The 23,231-nt window shown below is 46.9% G+C and overlaps 1 protein-coding gene across 1 annotated transcript in view; it reads left to right on the forward strand.

Annotated features, from left to right (window-relative positions):
* cps1 (carbamoyl-phosphate synthase 1, mitochondrial) overlaps window positions 1-23,231 on the forward strand; it is a 255,494-nt gene that overhangs the window by 82,487 nt on the left and 149,776 nt on the right. The window contains exons 22-26 of the mRNA XM_084309709.1: window positions 4,407-4,548; window positions 5,115-5,180; window positions 8,510-8,573; window positions 9,341-9,522; window positions 15,802-15,996. Coding sequence (XP_084165835.1) covers window positions 4,407-4,548; window positions 5,115-5,180; window positions 8,510-8,573; window positions 9,341-9,522; window positions 15,802-15,996 — 649 coding nt within the window. The remainder of the gene's footprint in view (window positions 1-4,406; window positions 4,549-5,114; window positions 5,181-8,509; window positions 8,574-9,340; window positions 9,523-15,801; window positions 15,997-23,231) is intronic.

Genomic DNA, 23,231 nt, shown 5'->3' on the forward strand with positions numbered 1-23,231 from the left:
TGGATGCACACACACACTCACACACAGACACACAACCACACACACACACACACACACACACACACACTCACACACACACACACACACACACACACACACACACACACACACACACACACACACACACACACACACACACACACACACACACACACTGCACACGCTCACACTTATGGCCACTTTACAAAAGGAAAGGTCACTTTAAGAATAGTATAGTATAACTTGATATTGTATAATATAGCATTGTATAACAGTGTACATAAAGACCCAGTGCCTCATCCGTAGCTAACAGTGTATTGCACTACCACAGGACCTAGCATGTCCTACCATGCTCTGTAAATAACTCATGTACATATACCGATATGCCCTACTTTGTTTACTTGTTTATTGCACAATATCATTCTATTGGATTCTTATTATATATAACTATTGTACTATGCACATCGTTGCGGGCAAGACCCCCCGCATTTCATTGTATACTTGTATGCTGTGACAAATAAAACTCTTGACTTGACTTGACACACACGCACGCACGCACGCACGCACGCACGCACGCACGCACGCACACACGCACGCACGCACGCACACACACACATACACACACACACACACACACACACACACACACACACACACACACACACACACACACACACACACACACACACACACACACACACACACACACAGGAATACACATATGGACAGACAGACCAGTCTGTCCATTGACCTTTTTTTTATTTCATTTTTTTTATTTACACAGATACTATATCATAGCTGCTTTAGTCCAAGTCAAGACTCGTCATTTGAAACAGGTCTCGGGTCCTTTTGCAGCAAGTCTCAAGTCAAGTCACAAGTTTTTATTGTCAAATTTAGAATGGATATTTAATGGGCGGTTGGATGGCATAGCGGCGATTGTGCTCGTCACCAATGCAAGAGGCTGCGGTCTCGACTCCCGGAGTCAGCATTGCCTGCGGCTTGGGCTGGTCGTCATACTAACTCGTTTGGCTGAGTTAGGGGGAGGGAAGTCGTGGGTGGTAATCTGGCGTTGTGGACAGCGACGCCTACAGGTCAGGTCTGGGCGCCTGCTCAGCGAAAGGCAGGAAGTATTGAAGGCAGCGTGACCTCCCGGCTCCCACGCCTTACGCTTCACCAATGAGAGTCCCCGCTGCCAGGTGAAAAGAGAGCCACTGGCTGTCTCCACATGTGTCGGAGGAAGCATGTGGTGGACTTCAGGGTTCCCTTGTACCGACCAGTAGGAGGAACATGTGCACAACAACCAGGTAGGGGAGGGGGGGAATTGGCATAACGACTAAATTGGGATGGGGAGAAAAACTGAAAAAATCAGGCGGAGAAAAAGAGGATAAAAAAATAAATAATGGATATTTAATTATTTCCAGTGAGGTTTCTGACAGTTGTGAGTAAAATAAGTAAATTTTATTCTAATGTTAGTGAATTGATGAGATGTAGGCTACTGATGCATTATATTTATTCTATTGTGATCTAGGCCTGTTCATTGATCTAACGTTACATTGATTTACTATTCGTTCAGTGAGTAGACCATGCAATGTAATGTATGTATCGTGGACTTCCAAAGAAAGAGAGCAGTGTGCAAGTTGTAATCACTGCTGCCCATAGCTTTACCCCCCCCCCCCCCCCCCCACCCCCCCCCCCCCCCCCCCCCCCCCGCCAATCAGGCGGATTGAACCGCCTACCTTCTGGTCACAAGCCCTGCTTCTCGAACCTCTAGGCCAGGGGTTCCCAAACTTTTCAGGCCGCGTCCCCCAAATAACGGTGTCAGAGAGCCGTGACCCCCACTATTATAGGAGGTAAACAAAAAATAACAATAAAAAAAAAAAAAATCTTATTTTTTTTTATAAATGGAAATGTATGGTTGAAACATGCACACGTTCAAACGCACACACACTAATAAGCATTGGAGGCTTTTAACCAGGGCCGGACTGGGGAAATCATTCAGGCCAGGAAATATAGTGCAAAATATAGCCCCAGTCAGGCCACTTTTTAAGGAGGGGGTCTGGGGGTCCCCCACCAGGAAATTTCTTGTTACAAAGATTTCATTTCCTGCATTCTGGTGCAGGAATTTTTTTATTTGTACCCTATTAACACATTGGGGACGGACCACGGAGAAATCCGTGTTTCGAATCCATGCGTTGTGGACAGAAGCACGGATATATCCGTGGGAAGTTGTTATTGCTTTTATTCCATTTTAATAACCTATTCAAGGTCGCCGAGCAGCACTGCAGATTTACCCTACTCTTTGAATTCGCCAACATGCAATACCGGCCAGATCCTCTTAGGGGCGCTATCGCGATAATAGAGTGTTCCCTGTGGCAGAAGTTGTCTTTCTTTTTTTGGATCTCTAATGTAGTTTTCTACTCATCTGAAGCAATAGCTATTGTCTGTTGCACGGGATACGTTTTGAATAGCGGATTTCACTATGCAATAAGGGGATTTATCATCAGCCAATGGACATATCGATAACGGGGAAATGCTCGGGAGGATCCAACCGGCTCATGGTAAGATCTTTTTCACGTAAATTACAGCCCGATCGGGCATTGTTTTGATAGCCATCCAGGCGATCGGCCTATGTGGCTAGTTAGACGAACACGGTTATTGGTAATCAATAATAATAAACGACGTCCCCCGCCCCCCCCCTTTCATGCATACATACTTTGGGATCGTGCCGATCATATGCAGTTTGAGTTATTTCTGTAGCATCTGTAAAACGGAAATGCCATTGGATATAACGTTAGCAGCTATTAGCTCTATATCTAGCCTTCCAGAAAATATACTAGTCCAAAATCCCGTATAACGCTTATATTCGCGGCGCTATAAAATGAGAACCTATTGATGAATTTTTTCTTTTTTTAAGCCATTTTGAAGGGACGGTTTATTGACTCAATTGACAATGAGAATGGACAGATAGCAATACTATAAAGTATAGATTTAGCTGTACAAACAGCGCCACGTTTGTTTACATTCCCCGGTCCTCTTGCGATTAATTAGACTCAGCCCAATGGCCCCGAATGTGTTAAATGCCAGTGTTTGTGATGGCATCACAAATTATTGTTAAAAAACAGGCTAGCATATAATTAGCAACAACACTGATTTTGATGGACTTTCAGTTTTTTTGTAATGTCAGATTGAAAATAATACAATCTTTTATTCAACTTCAGCCCTGATCATAACACCACATAATCATTTTATAATTCTAACCCTTTACATGCCAGTGTGTGTGATGGCATATATGCAATATATCAAATGCAAAGTAGATTTTTCTGGGGGGGATTATTACAGGCTAGCATGTGTCAATGATTAGCAACAACAGTTTTTTGTAAGGGTCCCGCCTCCACCAATCACATGCGGCTCCCTTTGTGTGTGTGTGTGACAACTTGTGTGAGTTGCAGTGATCTCCTGGTTGTTCCCCACCTAGGTTATCTAACTATTACGCTGCTGCAACTAGAAACACAGGCCTGGCCTGCTTCTAAGTTCAGTGGCCTGACTGCATAAAAAAAAAACTTTGGGAACCCCTGCTCTAGGCCAGTGGTTCCCAAAGTCGGGGTCGCGACCCAAAGCTGGGCCGCGAGCAGCCATGGGAGGGCTGCGAGATGATTAAAAAAAAAAAAAAAAAAAAACAATTTTTTTTATTTTTTTATTTTTTATTTTTTTTAAGGCCACTGAACTTAGAAGCAGGCCAGGACAGTGTTTCTAGTTGTATTCTAAAATTCTATTCTATTGTATTCTAAAATGTGACTATATGGTTTTATATTAACTTAATAAATAAACAAAAACGAAAAATCTACTTATTTCAACGAACATTTCAAACTAAATAACAGATTATGCACATAAAACGCTGAAAACAACCGAAGCAACAATAGTATTTTAATGAGGCTATTATTATTATCATTATTATTTTGCAACAAGTTAGCCCTCTCATAAATAGCACATATAAATGAATAACTAACTTGAACTAGACAATTCCGCACGGGGGAAATTGTGAAGTGTGGGTGACGCCTGTGCACCGCCGGCCAACGGGAGAGGGTCTCTCGCGAGTCTCTATGACAAACGGTTCAAAAGATACACAAAGGGGGCGCGGCCTAAGGATCGGGGGAGTGGTCAACACAGACCAATGAAAGAGGATATTGGGCCGCGGCTCTCTGACGCCTTATTTTCTGGGTCCCGGCCTGAAAAGTTTGGGAACCCCTGCTCTAGGCCTCCGTGACATATCCAATTCTCGTATCTTGCAGACGACTCGTGAATTCACCCGCACGAAGTATGACCCAGTTGAAGAGAACAAACTCTTGTCCTCCTGACCGTGCAGTGAAGTTTGCATCTAAAACCACCTCACCACTCTCTTCTCTTGTCCCCCCCCCCCGCCCCCCCAGTGGCACGATCCCCAGGGATCTTCTGCTGAAGGCCAAGCGGGACGGCTTCTCGGACCGGCAGGTGGGCCAGATACTGGGCTCCAGCGAGGGGGAGGCCAGAGAGCTGAGGCTGGCTCACAACATCCGACCCTGGGTCAAACAGGTGAGCACCGCTGGGTGGAGGGGCTCCCTGTGGAACTGACCGCACACTGACCCTGCACCCCCCCTTCCTTCATGGCCACACACACACACACACACACACACACACACCCTTAGGCCATTGATATACAGTAAATGAGGAGAATATGTAGCGGGGTCAAAGGTAAAAAAAATCATAATTATTCTCCCAAACAACATTTCCTCACCTGTGATGGAAAATCGTCTTTCCTTAACCTTCATATCTATAGTTAGAAATGTGTTAATATTAAAGGTATTTAATGTTGATACTCCAGGAAAGTGATATGTCTATCAGCCTACAACACATATTTTGTAGCCATGAATTTAGCAGAAACTAAGTGTTAATTTGTATTCTGTACAGTATATTATACAGTATAGGCCTATAATAATACTGTACATACATTAGCTTAGCATATTTACTCTTTTTCAAATGTACTCCATATATTCACATGTTATACTGTGCACTTTACTGCTACCTTGCACTCTGGTTAGATGCCAACTTAATTGTACTCTGTACTTTAAAATGAAATAGAATCTGGTCTTTCTTTTCAGATTGACACCCTAGCAGCTGAGTACCCAGCCATGACCAACTACTTGTACTGCACCTATCACGGCCAGGTCTGTCGATGTCAATCTCATGTCAATCTGTGGCTTAAAGGAAAACTCCAACATTTTGGGGAATTAGCTTATTTAACATCTTCCCTGGAGTTAGACAAGAAGATACATACTTTTTTGTCTCTGTGCGTGCATTTAGCTTTGGGAACAGTCGCTCCGTTAGCGTAGCTTAGCTTCATCACTGGAAGTGGGGGAGGACAGGAGCCTGTCGTTCCCTACAGGGTCTTACAGTCACCAAATACACTCCAAATACAACTCCAAAACGTTCCTGTAAACATGTTGTGACCTGTGTATTCACCACGTGGAGAAATAAAAAATAATTGAATTAGACAATTACGTTTTATAAGCAAATATACTCTGAATTTTTTTTTGCCTAACCACTCGAGTCTCTGGGCGCAGTCAGTGGTTTCAACGTGAAGCTGTGTTTTTTGATATTCTCATTCCTTCAAAGGATCACGCTCGGAGCTAACCGGAGCTAACACAGAACAGGATGGTAAAGCAAATATAATGACTTCCTTTCTGGGGTTTTCAAAATAAAAGTGCGACATTTATATCAGCGGAAAACGTTTATTTTGTACATTATCTAACGTTAACACAAACCTAAACTAACTTTAGGTTAGTTGTAACGTTAGTTTAGGTTCGTGTTAACGTTAGATAATGTACAAAATAAATGTTTTCCGCTGCTATAAACATTGCACTTTTATTTTGAAAACCCCAGAAAGGAAGTCATTATATTTGCTTTACCATCCTGTTCTGTGTTAGCTCCGGTTAGCTCCGAGCGTGCAGTAGTTAGTATTATATTATCAATACCAGCCATTGGATTACTGTTTTCTAAATTGGGGAGGCTTTTAATCGTCAAGGTAAGAGGATTTTAAGTCATGGTATCCATAAACTTCAATCGGTTCGGATCCTTTGAAGGAATGAGAATATCAACAAACACGGCTTCACGTTGAAACCACTGACTGCGCCCAGAGACTCGAGTGGTTAGGCAAAAAATAGTTCAGAGTATATTTGCTTATAAAACGTAATTGTCTAATTAAATTATTTTGTATTTCTCCACGTGGTGAATACACAGGTCACAACATGTTTACAGGAACGTTTTGGAGTTGTATTTGGAGTGTATTTGGTGACTGTAAGACCCTGTAGCGAACGTTAGGCTCCTGTCCTCCCCCACTTCCAGTGATGAAGCTAAGCTACGCTAACGGAGCGACTGTTCCCAAAGCTAAATGCACGCACAGAGTCAAAAAAGGTATGTATCTTCTTGTCTAACTCCAGGGAAGATGTTAAATAAGCTAATTTCCCAAAATGTTGGAGTTCTCCTTTAAAGGAACACGCCGCCATCATGGGAAATGCACAGCTGTTTTTTTTTATCTGCTTTGATTAATTTGTGCCATGGCGATAAGCGCACTTCCCATAATTTTGGTGTATTCCTTTTAATGTTTTGCTTCATTTCAACGTTCAACGGTCAACGTTTTTCTATGCTCATATTTGCAGATAGGATATCATCTGAAATACTTTGGCATTTTCTTGACTAATAAAATATCTAAGGCCCAGAAAACAACATTTAAATAGATTTGATTATGCTTCAATGCAAAATGATGTGCATGTGTTTAGCCACCTGGTTACAAAGGGGATGGATGATGGCTTCCAGATACCTACCTAACCCTAACCCTAACCCTACCAGAGGTTAGACTGTTCAGAGCAGAGGTTAGGCTTGTTTAGAACAGAGGTTATGCTGTTCAGAGCAGAGGTTAGGCTTGTTTAGAACAGAGGTTATGCTGTTCAGAACAGAGGTTAGGCTTGTTCAGAACAGAGGTTATGCTGTTCAGAGGAGAGGTTAGGCTTGTTCAGAACAGAGGTTAGGCTTGTTCAGAACAGAGGTTAGGCTGTTCAGAGCAGAGGTTAGGCTGTTCAGAGCAGAGGTTAGGCTTGTTTAGAACAGAGGTTATGCTGTTCAGAGCAGAGGTTAGGCTGTTCAGAGGAGAGGTTATGCTGTTCAGAGCAGAGGTTAGGCTTGTTCAGAGCAGAGGTTAGGCTGTTCAGAGGAGAGGTTAGGCTTGTTCAGAACAGAGGTTAGGCTGTTCAGAGCAGAGGTTATGCTGTTCAGAGCAGAGGTTAGGCTGTTCAGAGCAGAGGTTATGCTGTTCAGAGGAGAGGTTAGGCTGTTCAGAGGAGATGTTAGGATGTTCAGAGCAGAGGTTAGGCTGTTCAGGGGAGAGGTTATGCTGTTCAGAGCAGAGGTTAGGCTGTTCAGAGGAGAGGTTAGGCTGTTCAGAGCAGAGGTTAGGTTAGGCTGTTCAGAGGAGAGGTTAGACTGTTCAGAGCAGAGGTTAGGCTGTTCAGAGCAGAGGTTAGGCTGTTCAGAGCAGAGGTTAGGCTGTTCAGAGCAGAGGTTAGGCTGTTCAGAGGAGAGGTTAGACTGTTCAGAGGAGAGGTTAGGCTGTTCAGAGCAGAGGTTAGGCTGTTCAGAGCAGAGGTTAGACTGTTCAGAGCAGAGGTTAGGCTGTTCATAGCTGATGTTAGGCTGTTCAGAGCAGATGTTATGCTGTTCAGAGGAGAGGTTAGGCTGTTCAGAGCAGAGGTTAGGCTGTTCAGATGAGAGGTTAGGCTGTTCAGAGGAGATGTTAGGCTGTTCAGAGCAGAGGTTAGGCTGTTCAGAGCAGAGGTTATGCTGTTCAGAGGAGATGTTAGGCTGTTCAGAGCAGAGGTTAGGCTGTTCAGAGCAGAGGATATGCTGTTCAGAGGAGATGTTAGGCTGTTCAGAGCAGAGGTTAGGCTGTTCAGAGCAGAGGTTAGGCTGTTCAGAGCAGAGGTTAGGCTGTTCAGAGGAGAGGTTAGACTGTTCAGAGCAGAGGGGTAGTTGTGGTACTGCATAATCCTGCCCACACACCCCTTTTATTGTCTTCAGTTTCTGAGACAGTCTGACTGTCAAGGATGAGTGTCGTGACGGTGTGGAGTATCAGAGAAAGAGAGATTGCCTCCTCTACATGATGTGGTATAAAGCCAGGAGCTGCTCCATAGAAAATTAATAGAGCAGGAGGGTGAAGATCTGGAGAGCCACCCAGACAGATTTCTTTTTAGAGATAATACATGTTGTGGTTCCGAACTGATAATGCTATGCTACAACAGAATCAAGCGAATTTGGGCGTACAACTCAAATAAACTTCACAAAACCAGTTTACCTTTTGATTATCTATGGAGCAGCTCCATACAACTGATAATTAATTCTCTGGTTCCTGGCTTTGGGAGAGGTGTTCTTTTTGGCTCTCCCATCACAATGGATTCTTAACTTGTGTTCTGAAGTGACTGAAGTGTGCTTGTGAATTCTACAGGAGCATGATTTGGAGTTCAAAGACCAAGGAGTCATGGTTCTTGGCTGTGGACCCTACCACATCGGTAATAACAACCATTTAATTTTCATTAAATCCATATGAAGGCTGGTGGGGACAGTATGAAATCAGTCTCACGGTGCAAAAGGCAATAATAGACATAGCGCAGCAGGTCATACACTGCAGATAATGCCTATGGGGGGGGGGGGGGGGGATCATAACTGTCAATTGGGCCCTACATGGTATGAAATATCTACTAATAAGCTAACTAGCAGGCTCCGCCACACATTAGCAGGCTACTTTCACTTTACAATAAATGGTTAGCATCAAACGGTTTTAGCTAAGAAATGTATACTATGTACGTCTTCATTTTACGTTTATTGAACTATTTATTTATTTATTGAGCATTGTGGTATCAACATGTTAGATATCCTACATAGATTTTGAAACTAGGGCTTGGCTGGTAGGACCAGAAATCTGTATTGTGGCATATATTACATTGACCTTGGTAATAACGATACAATAAATGTATCATTATTACCAAGGTCAATGTAATAATACTATTATATATATCCTTAAATGAATGACCAGCACACAAATTCCACATTCATCCATCCATAGTGTTGGCCCTCTTGGCGACATGTTTGTCTGTGGATGCGTGATTGGTCGTCGTACTGTACATTCAGTTGGAGTAAACACAACGTTAAACAGCCTACACACCGGAGGAGTGCGTTTACCCAACATTACACTATGTATGTACGAGATAAGATATTCATAATATGAGTCAATATATCCCCCAGCCCTATGCAAATAGACTCTTTGTCTCCCCACCAGGGAGCAGTGTGGAGTTTGACTGGTGCGCAGTGTCGAGTATCCGGGCCCTGAGGCAGATGGGGAGGAGGACGGTGGTGGTTAACCACAACCCAGAGACCGTCAGCACCGACTTCGACGAGTGCGACCGCCTCTACTTCGAGGAGCTGACGCTGGAGCGCATCCTGGACATCACACACCAGGAGGTCAGAGGGCATGCACGCAAAACGCACGGAAGACGAGAAGGCTCGTGTCTTATTTTTTCCTGGAACGATTTAAACACAGACACACATGCGTGCGCACATACACATACACACACACACACACGTTAGTTTAGCAGCTGTGTAAAGGAGTGATTAAAGGAGTCAAGTATGAAAGACTTGTTAAGTAATATTTTTTGTTGAAATGAACTTACACATACAACATACACAACATTTCAGAATATGCACTAGAATGCCCAAAGCGCGTAACACCTCACTTAGCTTCTCTCTCTCTTAAAGGAACACATAACCCCAAATAAATGCAAATGTTTATATCAATTACTCATCAGTACCCGACTTCCCATGTCGAGACCACACACTCACGAGTTCCATTTGAAGGCAGCACTTGTCCGGAAATGTTTCAGAGTTTTTGTGAAAATGCACGTGTTTGGGAAGTACTGAGCATACGACTGGATACATGAGACTGGATACATGTAAGCGTGTGTTTTGATATAGTTTTGCTGTGGTTTAATCTGGACCCCATTGACTTAAATTCATCAAGCATGGCTACCATTTTTTGGATTCTTCGTTCAACGTAGAGGCGTGTAATAAAAAAATCAGGAATTCAAGGCAACACAGGGTGAGTAATTGGTATGCAAATCATAATTTTTGGGGTGAAGTGTTCCTTTAACTTAAGTTTTGGATTTGTTTTGATGTGAACATGCTGAAAAATAACTTCATAAAAATGAGCTTTCCAAGAAATGAGAATGGCAGAACTGCTGCAACTTATCACCGAGTTCCCACGGAGGTACAGAACGTTCTTTCATCTCCCAGCCGGGAAAACAGACTCACTGTTCACCCCAGCATGGATGAAACATCCAGCAATACTCATATCATCTCTCCTGACTTGTATATTATTTACTGAGGAGAAACTGGCTGCACAAGCTGCCCCCCCCCGCCCGCCCCCCATGGCACCGTGCTATGAAAAGTAGCACAATAAATCTCTCGCTTTCTCTACACAACTTCTCTCTCTCTCACTCGTTCCCCCTACCTCTCTCTCTCTCCCTTTATCTTTCTCTACCTTTCTCACCCTCTCTCCTTCTCTCCTTCTCTCTCTCCCTCTCCTTCTCTCTCCCCTTACCTCTCGCTGTCCTTACCTCTCTCCTCTCTCTCCTTACCTCTCCCTCTCTCCTTACCTCTCTGTCTCTGTCCTTACCTCTCTCCTCTCTCTCCCTCTCTCCTTACCTCCCTCTATCTGTCCTTACCTCTCTCCTCTCTCTCTCCCTCTCTCCTTACCTATCCTCTCTCTCCTTACCTCACCTCTCCCTCTCTCCTTACCTATCCCTCTATCTGTCCTTACCTCTCATCTCTCCCTCTCTCCTTACCTCTCCCCCTCTCTCTGTCCTTACATCTCTCCTTCTCTCTCTCCCTCTCTCCTTACCTCACCTCTCTCTCTCCCCCTCTCCTTACCTTTCCCCCTCTCTGTCATTACCTCTCTCTCTCTATCCTTCTCTCCTTAACTCTCCCTCTCTCTATCCTTACCTCTCCCCCTCTATCTGTCCTTACATCTCTCCTCTCTCTCTTTCTCTCTCTCACCCTCTATCCTTACCTCACCTCTCTCTCCCTCTTTCTATCTCTCTACCTTTCTCCTCTTCCCTCCCCCTCCCCCATTCTCTCTCTCTCTGGCTAATATTTAACATTTGAACACTTAGCTTTGTTTTGTTGTTCCAGTGCTCAGTCCCCACCTCTGCTGTGCTCCACAGTCAGTCAAGCTGAGAGGAGGGACAGAGAAGCAGTTGCACAGCGAGTGAGCACAACAAGCAAGCACAGCAAGGCGTTTGAATATGGATTAATTCATATACATTTTGAACGAGCTCACATCATTACAGTTTGAACTAGGGATGTCCGATATTATCGGCCGACCGATATTATCGGCCGATATCGGCAGTAAAATGTGATATCAGAAAATATCGGTATCGGTTTAAAAAAAACAAAAACAATAACAATATTTGTTATATATATATCCAGTGAAATTATTAGTTACCTGAAATTATTCAGTTTTTTGGACGGGGAAACCCTGCATATATCGGTATCGGTTGATATCGGTTGATATCGGTATCGGAAATTAAGAGTTGGACAATATCGGAATATCGGTATCGGTAAAAAAGCCAATATCGAGCATCCCTAGTTTGAACGGTTAACATTTTACCAGGTTCGATAGATATGTTAGACTTTCAAACAATGGCTAATGTGAGAGGAGCTAAGATGATTTCACCTGTTAAACAGTGGATGTGATTGACTGAATTCCAGGCAGCAGCATCTTATCCTGTATGATCCATTGGCCCCATCATGTGAGACCACCCCCTTCCCACCAGAGACTTTGTAAATTTTTGGCACACATTGACTATTTCGTAATTTTGTTCAGACCACTCTCCAACTATATGATTATTTGTTCAGACCACTCACCAATTATATGATTATTTGTTCAGACCACTCACCGAATAACACTTTATTTAAAAGTCCCAATTAAACACAGATTGTCTTTTATTTGCCTTGTATGGCCGGTAATAAAGGCCAGTCTAAATTTAAGTCTTGATATGGTTACCACAGGTGCAGCTTTGTTTTTCTTTTCATCATCATTTGCAATCATAAGTAAATTCTGGCCAAAACCTTGCAGACGCAGTAGGCAGATACATCTACCACCATTAATTATCCAAACACACTGTATACACAGAGATCATCCATGATTAATGCTGAAATAGGTTTTTAAAAGCCCAGCTGTTTTCTCTATGGGGGGAGCTGGGTGACAAATCAGGGCCAGCAGCCGCCAAATTAACACTGCACCTCATCACAACACAATGCAACAGCACTATATTATGTAACACTGCACCTCATCACAACGCAATGCAACAGCACTATATACTGTACGTCTGTGTACTTTCTGAGAACAACGTTGTTCCATTCCTTTTCGTTCCACGCTTTTCACTCCTTTCTGCACGGAGCACACTGCCCCTGGCCTGGCTGCGTGTAGCTTTATGACAAGCAAGCAGTGCAAAAATTTACCGTAGTGGCGTGCAGTAATGCGCCTTTCATTTTCCGCCGCCCAGCGCCCAGGTCGCGCGGAAATAGGCTGTCTATTGCCATTCTCTTTGACAAACTCTAACCTTAACCAGCTCCTTAACAGCGCCTAAACTTAACCGTTCTAACCTTAACCAACTCCGAAACAATGCCTAACCTTAACCTTAACCTTAACCATGCCTAACCTTAACCATAGAAATTATATTGCCATTCTCTTTGACAAACTCTAACCTTAACCAGCTCCTTAACAGCGCCTAAACTTAACCGTTCTAACCTTAACCAACTCCGAAACAATGCCTAACCTTAACCTTAACCTTAACCATGCCTAACCTTAACCGGCGAAAGAATACACGTTAAAAAAAAATCACGTTAAAAAATATTTTCGATGGGATTCGAACTCGCCAGCAAACGAGCCATAGGATCCACAGCCATGTGGCCTTGCCAATTGAGCGATTTCTAGATACTGAATAAGGGGCGGTGACTTATATATATTGAGCTCCGCTCGTGTCGAACCAAGGCGGGATCTCATGCGCATGCGCGGGCACCTCGCGCGAGCACGCCGGCGCACGCACGCACCTGAGCGAGCACGCCGCCGCCGGTGCACGCACGGTAGCATTTGTCTAAGCGGGGCCTGAAAAGAAGGGCGCTTTACCGCACTGGCGTGCGGTGACGAATGCGGAAGCATTTTTGCACTGCTTGCTTATCATTAAGGAAAACGCGGCCTGGCTTCTCACAACACATGTTTGAGTGTGGAGAAGAAGTTCAAGTTCAAGTTCCTTTTATTGCCACATGGCCAGGCCGGTGGAATTCAAGCACGGTGCAGGTGGAAGGGACTTCTTCTAGTTGTGGTTCAGTTAAAGGAACACGCAGACATTATGGGAAGTTCGCTTACCATCTTCTCCAGAGTCAGAAGGAGGAGAGGGAAAAGTAAGAAGATAGATACCAGTTTCCTCTCTGTGCGCTCAGTAGAAAGCTCTCCGGCTGCACGTTAGCCTAGCTTAGCAACAATGAATGGAAGTGGATGAGAAGCGGCTAGCTACCTTAAAACTTCGGGAGAGGTGTTAGTTGGCTAACGGCGATGCTAGCCACTTCTCATCCACTTACAGTAACTTTTTCTAAGCTAGGCTAATGTGCAGCCATAATGTTGCTGCGTTCCTGGCACCAAATACTAAGATAAAATTCTGCTCCAGCTCTGTCTGTCTGTCTGTCTGTCTGTCTGTCTGTCTGTCTGTCTGTCTGTCTGTCTGTCTGTCTGTCTGTCTGTCTGTCTGTCTGTCTGTCTGTCTGTCTGTCTGTCTGTCTGTCTGTCTGTCTGTCTGTCTGTCTGTCTGTCTGTCTGTCTGTCTCCTGTATGTCTGTCTGTCTGTCTGTCTGTCTGTCTGTCTGTCTGTCTGTCTGTCTGTCTGTCTGTCTGTCTGTCTGTCTGTCTATCTCCTGTATGTCTGTCTGTCTGTCTGTCTGATCCTACTTTTATACTGGTAAAGAAATACAGAGTATGAAAGGACTGAAAGGCCTGGCACAAATAGAAGCCTCTCCCAAATATAGGCTGATTGTGTGCAATGATTGAAGCAATTTAAAGTCTGTTATAATCACCATTTCATTATCAGAATCTTAAGTGGTGTGTGTGTGGGGTGTGTGTGTGCGTGCATGATTTTTAGGACTGGGTATTGGCACTGATTATTCTATTTGATTTTGAATTGATTCACAAGGTTTCAATTTGATTTGGATGTTGATTAAATTAGGCTTGATGATGCTGGTTTCAGGGTGCACTGCACCTGATATCTTTATCCCCAAAAATATGTAATTTGGTCCACTGAGTAGTTCAGCAGAAACCCAGCACGTTGGCCAATGTCCAGCAACATTGTACTATCAAATGCCAGAAGAAAAGCTTTGCAGTCTAGATATATACTGTATAGAGTGTGCATGTGTGTATGTGTACATGTGCTAATATCCATCGACTTTCCCTTCCAGAGGAATTGTAACCCAGTTAATGTCGGGAAGGGATCAGAATGTGATTAAGTGTTTTGTTTGTTCTGGGAGATGGAATGGTTCCCATCCATTCCTCCTTTACAACCATAGTCCACTCCTGCAAGCTTTGTGTGTGTGTGTGTGTATATATGTGTGTATATATGTGTGTATATATGTGTGTGTGTGTGTGTGTGTGTGCGTGCGTGATAAACGCAGCATTAGCACAGGGAGATAAAACCTGGACGAGAGCTGGAGACTGAGACCATGAATAATGAAGAGATCTGACCTGCCGTTGCCATGGAAACGGCATCCCCCTTGGATCATGTAGGCAGGAAGAGGGGCTGGAGTGGTGTCATTAACGAGAATGCGTGCACACACACACACACACACACACACACACACACACACACACACACACACACACACACACACACACACACACACACACACACACACACACACACACACACACACACACACACACACACACACACACACACACACACACAAACACACACACAGGCACACAACCTCTCTTGATAAACAATGCCTTGGCACAACCTAGATTAACTGTTTGATCATTTGTCCCATAGAATTTGTGGTCGGGACCCTCAGCGATTTTAATGAGCTGATTGGCTGCAGCAGTGGCACCACCACCACTGAATATGGACTCATGCTTTACATTATGTGACTCCAACTCCACCTTTAACTTTGTACATTCTCTCTCCACTATTCTCCTTTTCCCCTCTCCTGTCCTCTCCTGTCCTCTCCTGTCCTCTCCTGTCCTCTCCTCTCCTCTCCTCTCCTCTCCTCTCCTCTCCTCTCCTCTCCTCTCCTCTCCTCTCCTCTCCTCTCCTCTCCTCTCCTCTCCTCTCCTCTCCTCTCTGCTCTTCTCCTCTCTGCTCCTCTCCACTCCTCTCCTCTCCTCTCTGCTCCTCTCCTTCACTTTTTATCTATCCGATTCACCCCTCTCTGCTCCTCTCCTCCTCTTCTTCACTTTTTAACTATCTCCCCTCCTCTTCTTTTCTCTTCTCTTCTCTTCTCTTCTCTTCTCTTCTCTTCTCTTCTCTTCTCTTCTCTTCTCTTCTCTTCTCTTCTCTTCTCTTCTCTTCTCTTCTCTTCTCTTCTCTTCTCTTCTCTTCTCTTCTCTTCTCTTCTCTTCTCTTCTCTTCTCTTCTCTTCTCTTCTCTCTTCTCTCTTCTCCTTTTCTCTTCTCTTCTCACCTCTCCTCTCCTCCAGGGATGTACTGGCAGCATTGTGTCAGTGGGGGGCCAGATCCCCAACAACCTGGCGGTGCCTCTGCACCTGAACGGGGTGAAAATCCTGGGCACCAGTCCCCTGCAGATCGACCGGGCAGAGGAGCGCTCCGTCTTCTCCAGCATCCTGGATGATCTGGGCGTGGCGCAGGCTCCATGGAGGGCCCTCAGCTCCCTGGTGAGGAGAAATGAATGCTTCCCTAATTAAGATTTACAACCAATGGTTACTGGCTAATGGCTCGCACTGCCACTCATCCTCCAAGTAGCCCCACCCCCAAACCACAAACCCTCTACTCACCACAACTTTTTGTCTGTAATGGATTAAACCAACTCGGTAACTGAAACAATTCCTCCACGGAAAATCTTTGAGAAAATGAAGAAAATGCCTCAATGTGGTTTTATGAAATTTCGATGTCCATCGAAAGCCCTGGGTCATTTATTTGCGTCTAAATAGTTTACGTTGTTACTTTAAACCACTGAGTGAAAACCTGTTTATCATGTTCCTCACAACACCCCCAAACTCCCCCATCCCCCCAAACTCCCCCACCCTCCCGTCCCCCTAAACTCCCCCATCCCTCCATCCATCAGAAGGGCGGAGGAGGCTCAGCGGGGGCCCCCCGGAGTGCTGAAACGTGTCGACAAGGACACCGCTCGGAACGTGTCTCTTCCATTACCTCCGCCCTTGTTTCCCGCGTCCGGGGACAAGAGGGAGCAGAGGGAATTTTAGCCGGGCATAGAAATGAGAGAGAGAGAGAGAGACATTTTCCATTTCCTACCCGATAACAGAAGACACTGTTTGTGTTTTAATGGGCTGGAGCTGTTCCCGGGGAAACAGTGGGAGATGCTTCAGGAGCCCCTGGAAAGCTGTGTTTTTTAATGGCGCTCCTCCATCTCACCAGTGAATGTTGGGTAATGATGGAGACAGGAGAACGGGAGGTCAGGGTGGTGCCGGGGTGGGGGGTGGGGGGGGGGGCACTGACAAGGATCAAGACAAGACAAGATAATACAACTTCATTGTTCCCGGGGGAATTTGCATTATTGTCAACGGCACGACGCGCCGATAGACTGAAGAGAATGGACGAAAGACGAGAGAGGTGATGGTATACTGTATGTCTTAGCAAATGCGTATCCTATTCCTATTTCCGTCTACTGATATTAACGGATGTTAGCGGAGTTATATACGCGGTGAGTGAGTGTGAACTGTATTTCAACTCGCATATCAACAGCACAGGGGTGCAGATTATGTACAGAGATGTTATACATCCATGTGTGCAGATACAGTGTAGTGTATGTACAATGTTACGACCGAGGCCTCTCACTCATCAAAATAATCATAAACTTGTCTAGGGGTAATATAATTATGTCGAAGCTGAAATTGTAACCTTAAACTGAAACTAAACTAAACCTGATGAATGTTGATCTCCTGGTACTCTTCAGGGATGTGATTTTTCCGTTTTTAACCGGATTTCCGGTTTTTATTTATTATTTTTTCACCTGGTCTAAGTGAAACGCGAAAGCAACATTTATCAGACCTGCTATTCTTGCATAACAGATTTTCATTGGCTATCGATAATGTTAGCAGTTTTGTTGAGTGGCGCGAGATGCTGTAAAGACGTCAACACACTAGGAAACACACTAACACTGGATTGCTTTTGTAAAACTGACCAACCAGGGAAGGTTACTTGCAAGCAGTGCCGCAGTCTGCCACTCAACACTACTCAAGGGAGAGCAAGCATTGTCCAGTTAATGTGAAGCTCTGTAGAAACATCAAACTCTCAAGCATGAGGTACAGAAGCCAACCTAGACATAACGTTAGGTTATGGCTATAACCAAGTTCTGTTAGTTAGGGGCGACGCTTGGCATCACCTACTGCACTCCCTCGCGTACGTGCACGCGTACTGAATAACATTCCACAAATATACCTTTAATACCAGTATTAGTCTGACCACACCCCTCATCAGCTTACCTTCATAAGCAGGTGTGTGGTCACCTGCTCTCCTCCTTCCCAAGCTTTCACCACAAGGTGAGGTCAAGGGCTGCAGCAGCCGTCTGATGCCAAGCGTCGCCCCTAACTAACAGAACTTGGTTATAGCCATAACCTAACGTTCTGTTTCGCTAAGGGGCTCTGCTTGGCATCACCTACTGCACAAGGGAGGCCAAGCGGAGCCGCTGGCTGACAAATACACCCCGCTGACAGCCCCCCACAACCATCAGAACAGGGAGGGCCGAGCCCCCCCGACCCCCCCTAATGGAGGGCATCCCCCCTATTAGGGGCCTCACGGGAGGGCGACGGACCCGACCGTGCGAAGAGGCACTCAAGCAACCCAACGCACAGGGTGAGCAGACCGTGGCTTGACCCCACGACTACACCCACGCACAACCCGCATGCCACCCGGGAACGAACGTAGGAACAACCTCGTCACTGCCCCCAGAATCACGGGGTCAAGGGCAAACCCAACCCCGTGGCAAGGCCGTAGCAGCGGAGCGCGAAGGAAGACCCAGACCCACCAAAAGGACTGGACTCCCTGGAATGGGGGCCCGGAGAAGTCCATGATGCCAGCATCAAGACCCCACCAGGGGGGCACCTAGTGACCCCGCCCCCCCACATCGCCAGCGTATTCGGACAAAAGGCCCCTCAGCCGAGCGGGCCCTGTCCTCCCCAACAGCACACCGCCTGGAACACAAGCCCTGCAACAGGCAGACAGCATGGTCATAACACACAAGAGTTAACCAACGGAAGCAGGCAGTGCACCGGGGAAAAAGACCAGGCAACAGGCTGTCAACCCAAGCCTGGAAACTGCGGACGAGGCAGGCGCCAGAAAGGACAGCTGAAACAGCCGCCCCGGCGGAAGGGGCGTATGCTGGCGTTGTCGCATAACCAAGCTTTCAAACAGAACGTCAGAAGTGGGATCCGTAGACCACTCGGCCCCTGACAGCTGCCCACAGAAAAAGCCCATACGATCGGCAGACGTCATGAACGTGCAGGGGCACCCTCAACCGGAGAACCGGGAGTTGACACTGCAGCAACACACCAGAGAACCAACCACCCAGGCATCACCCCATGCAATGGTTGGTCCCATAACCCCTCAGGAAAGAAACCCCGAAACACACCTGCGGCACCGCCGCAGCCCGCGTTCCGGTTCCCAACAGGGCTATCCCGGGCCTACGGGTCAACGAGCATCACCCCGGACCGGGCCCGGTGATACGGGGAGCACAGGGTCCCCGAGGAGGTTAAAACCACCCAACAGGCTCCTCAGCGCCAAAACGCAAGAGAAGAGCGTAAAAATGGAAAACCAGCCCCAGCACCCCGCACTCGGTATTCCCAGGAGGTCACCCAACCAAGTACCAACCAAGACCAACCCGTACAGCGGCCGGGATCCGACGAGATCGGACGCGTACAGGTCGGCACGGCCGTAAGCCATTACGACAGTGCAGAATACAACGCACCCAACAAGGGTCCCATAACGCTCAACCCTGTGACACCCGGATCGACCTAGCATTTTTCCCCCTGAAAAAACCCCAAGTCCCTCAGGGTACCAGAACAGCAGATCTGCATCCCCAGCGGACAACGGGTGCAACTGATCTGGACCAGCGCGACCAGAACCAGTCCCGTGCCCTAATCACGCCGACCTGCCAACCCCAGGAGAAGGGGCAGATATGCGCGTTTGATCCCAACACAAAAAAAAAAAGAAGGCGCCACCCAGACGTGTCGGTATGAACCGCGTCCGGTGGCCCACCCCTAGGGCGTGAGACCCTTCCCCATATGTCCAGACTAGGGATGCTCGATATTGGCTTTTTTACCGATACCGATATTCCGATATTGTCCAACTCCAATTTCCGATACCGATACCGATACCGATATCCACCGATACCGATATATGCAGGGTTTCACCCCCAAAAAACGGAATAATTTCAGGTAACTAATAATTTCACTGGATGCATTCAAAAGGCTTTCTAAATGTAATCATTATCTGTGCAAAATATGATCATTAAAAAAGTAAAAATGAACATTTTAAACCAACATGCATACTTTTGACAATAAATAAAATAAGAATTGGTTCTTACTTGCTTGCCTGGGTAAATAAAGGTTAAATAAATGTTAAAAAAAAAAAATTGTTATTTTTTTATTTTTTTACCGATACCGATATTTTCCGATATCACATTTTACTGCCGATATCGGCCGATAATATCGGTCGGCCGATAATATCGGACATCCCTAGTCCAGACCCATTCCGTCATCATCCCCTGACATGAACGGGAACCCATCGACAACACACAGGATGTCGGAAGAGGAAAAACCCTCATCCCAATTGCTCCATAAAAACGCTGTTTCACCCAAGCAAACAAGGCGCGCCAGTCAGCAAATGGCCCAAAAGCACATCCTGAGCCAGCACTATGTGTGCGTTTGGACATACCCACATCAACAATAGGCCGTTTAGACCACCATATTGAATCCCCAAGACGCCCAGGGAAACGACAAGAGGGGCGAGATGCAATCAACTCCATGAATGAATGAATGAAAAAATTTACCCAACAGACTGCAGTACAGGAATACACACAAAAAGATAAGGGGAGGCAGACCTGAGAAAGACGTTAGTCTTGTTTCCATCAGGGACCCTCATTTCCAATCCATCAAGACACATTCAACTCTTTATAAAAAATAAAGAAAAGGCATCACCCGTATGACCCAACTGCACAGCTGGGAGTAAAAACCCTGTTTTTCACATGATTTTAATCCAGTCACTCCTTTTAATCAGAGTGTAAGACCAGACTCTCCCAGAAACACCTTCCCACATGAGACTACGGTCAAGAAAAAAGATATGTAAACTGTTATATATGTAAAAGTTTGACACATAAACCGGGCGCAGCAGGCCTGTAAGCCCTGCGCCCAACCTCGACATCTTTAAGACACCAGCTCATGGAAGGCGTCGCCATAGCAACAACGCTACAACGGGCGGGGAAAAACCCACCGGATCCTGTCATAACAGGAGTCGGTAGAATACCCCCCCCCCCCCCCCCCCTGTCAAGCACTGTCTTGGCCCTGACTGGCTCAGCAGAAAAGATCAAAAATCCTCTAAACCAATCAAGTGGGAAAAAGGAGGGGTTTATTCGACACCCCCTCCCGAAAACACACCCTTTATCCCTACACACAGAAACACAACCGTAGCCATCTTGAAAAACCTCCGGTAGAAAGCAATGCATAGCATAAGCTAATACAATGCCTGCTACCCACAAAAAGTGTAAAAGGGTTTACAACAAAACACAAGTCGCCTGTGCGTGAATCCCATACCCGTTGCCCATGTCATACATAGGAAAGAACGCCGAACGAGAGTAACGGCTAGGCCGTAAAAAGTGTGCGTACGAGCATTACTGCAACTAACAACACAGCATTGTGAAAACACATATACTTAGTTAAAGCAATGGAATAACACCAGTTCTAATTGCATGTGGAGCATCAAGCTAAATAGAACCTATTACCGAGTGTAAGTTGCAGACCTTGCTTAACCTCGTAACACAACACAACTCACCCCCCAACGTAAACAGGGTAGATTCATATATACACAACCCCACCATATGATTTGTATGAAGAAACACACAGTTTGTTCGGCCAAACACAGTCCCCCTTATGTCGGGGAACTTTTTTTATTAAAACTAATAAGTGTAAGGCACAATATCACAGAGGGGCCGGGAAGGGTGTAGGGGAGGGGACACAGAGGGGAAAAAGTCACTCCTAACGGCGTCTGCCACCTCGCGCCGCTCGAGTCTTTCCACCCCGGGGAGCCCCGGAGGGACGGTAGGTTACAGTCTGCTGGACACGACGTTCCCTACCGTCTCCTCCGGTCTGGGATGGGCCGGCGGTGGCCGAAGCGCCGTTTCGTCCCCTGGCCCTCTTGGCAGGGCCAGCAGCGGCGGCGGAGGCAGTGGTAGCGGCGACGGAGACAGCTCGACGTCGCGGAAGCCTTCTGCCCCCACCGGCAAGGACGGGAGGCGGAAAATGGGGTTGAAGGACGGATCTCTCCTCTGCCATTTCTCTGCATGTTGAGGTCATCAATTGCAGGGCCTTCCCGAACAGGCCAGCGTCGGAGAGGGCGGCCGTCAGAAGAGGGGCTCTCTTCTTCTCTGGCACACGGGCCTGCTCCAGCCAAAGGTGACGCTGGCCCAGGGTGGCCAGGGCGCGCACTTTCCCCATGGCTATGGCCAGCACCTGGGAAAGGTGCAGGACAGCTCCCGCAGCCTGGGTGATCTGATCGCATTTTACCTCGTTCAGATCCGTGCCGCCCGTCATTATCCCAGATACAAATCTAGCCAGGTGGGCGATGTTAGACGCCGCAGCCAGCGATTGTGTACCAGCGATGAATGACTGGTCACCCCAATAAGCCAATCGCCTAGCCGACTTCCCCTGGAGGACCGGCTTGCATAGGGGTTCCCACACCATATCCGGACAGAGGAGCGCGGCCATTGGATTGTCAAGCCGAGGCACGCCCTCCCCCATACCTTTGACTAACCCCGACACCCGCGTAACTGGTACGTAGGCGGGAGTTAGTCCCATGATGTTGGACACCGCCTGACCCCGACGAACATAGGCCCCCATCGATGGGAAAAATGGGTAGACAACGTCCACCCCTCTCACTGGGGGACGCTGCCAGGGATGGCCTATGAGGTCATCAGGGACAGGTGCAGGCAATGGCAGCGGCAGCGGCACACCGTTTGCGGTGGCGGCTACCGCCATGAGCTCGGGAAACAAGGCCCGCAGTTCCCCCTGCGAACCTTCCTCCACCGACCCCGCATCCCTCGCATACAGCAGGCTGCGACTGGTCAAGGAGCCACAATCCGATGCGGCCGACAGTAGGGCATCCTGCTGATGAGGCCAAGGTGGTTCCTCGACATCCTCGAACAAGGCGCCCCATGGAGCCATTTCTCCCCCCTCCGGGGTCTCCGGAGGAGGGATACTCTCCTCCACGGGACCATCATACAAGAATCCGTCCGCCTCCTCCATGAAGTCCTCAGTTTCCATCAGAAATCCAGAGTCGGACGCATCCCCGCTGGTCTCCAGCAATTCCCCAAACCCAGGCCGTTCGCGTCTGCACGCCACCATCTTGCGACGCGAGCGAGCAGACGCAAAAAGTTTTCGTCGCAAATCCTCCGGCTCCAAAACAATCCCCCGTTCATCAACGGGCGATTCCCCAGAACCAGAGGAACCAGAGTCGAGATCAGGCCATCGCCGGAGCGACGGCACCGAACCCTCGGCTCGTCGGTGAGGAAAACTATCCACCGGCAGTCTCCCGGGCTGGGTCGGCAACCACAAGAGTGGCAACAGCCCAGCACCGAAGCGCACGACGGAGGCGGGAATGGAGAACCGGTGGTGAAGAGTAGGTCTAGCGGGTCTACTCTCCGCGGAATACATTATGACCC

This window comes from Notolepis coatsorum (genome assembly GCF_963971535.1).
Source record: "Notolepis coatsorum genome assembly, chromosome: 3".
Taxonomy (NCBI): Eukaryota; Metazoa; Chordata; class Actinopteri; order Aulopiformes; family Paralepididae; genus Notolepis; species Notolepis coatsorum.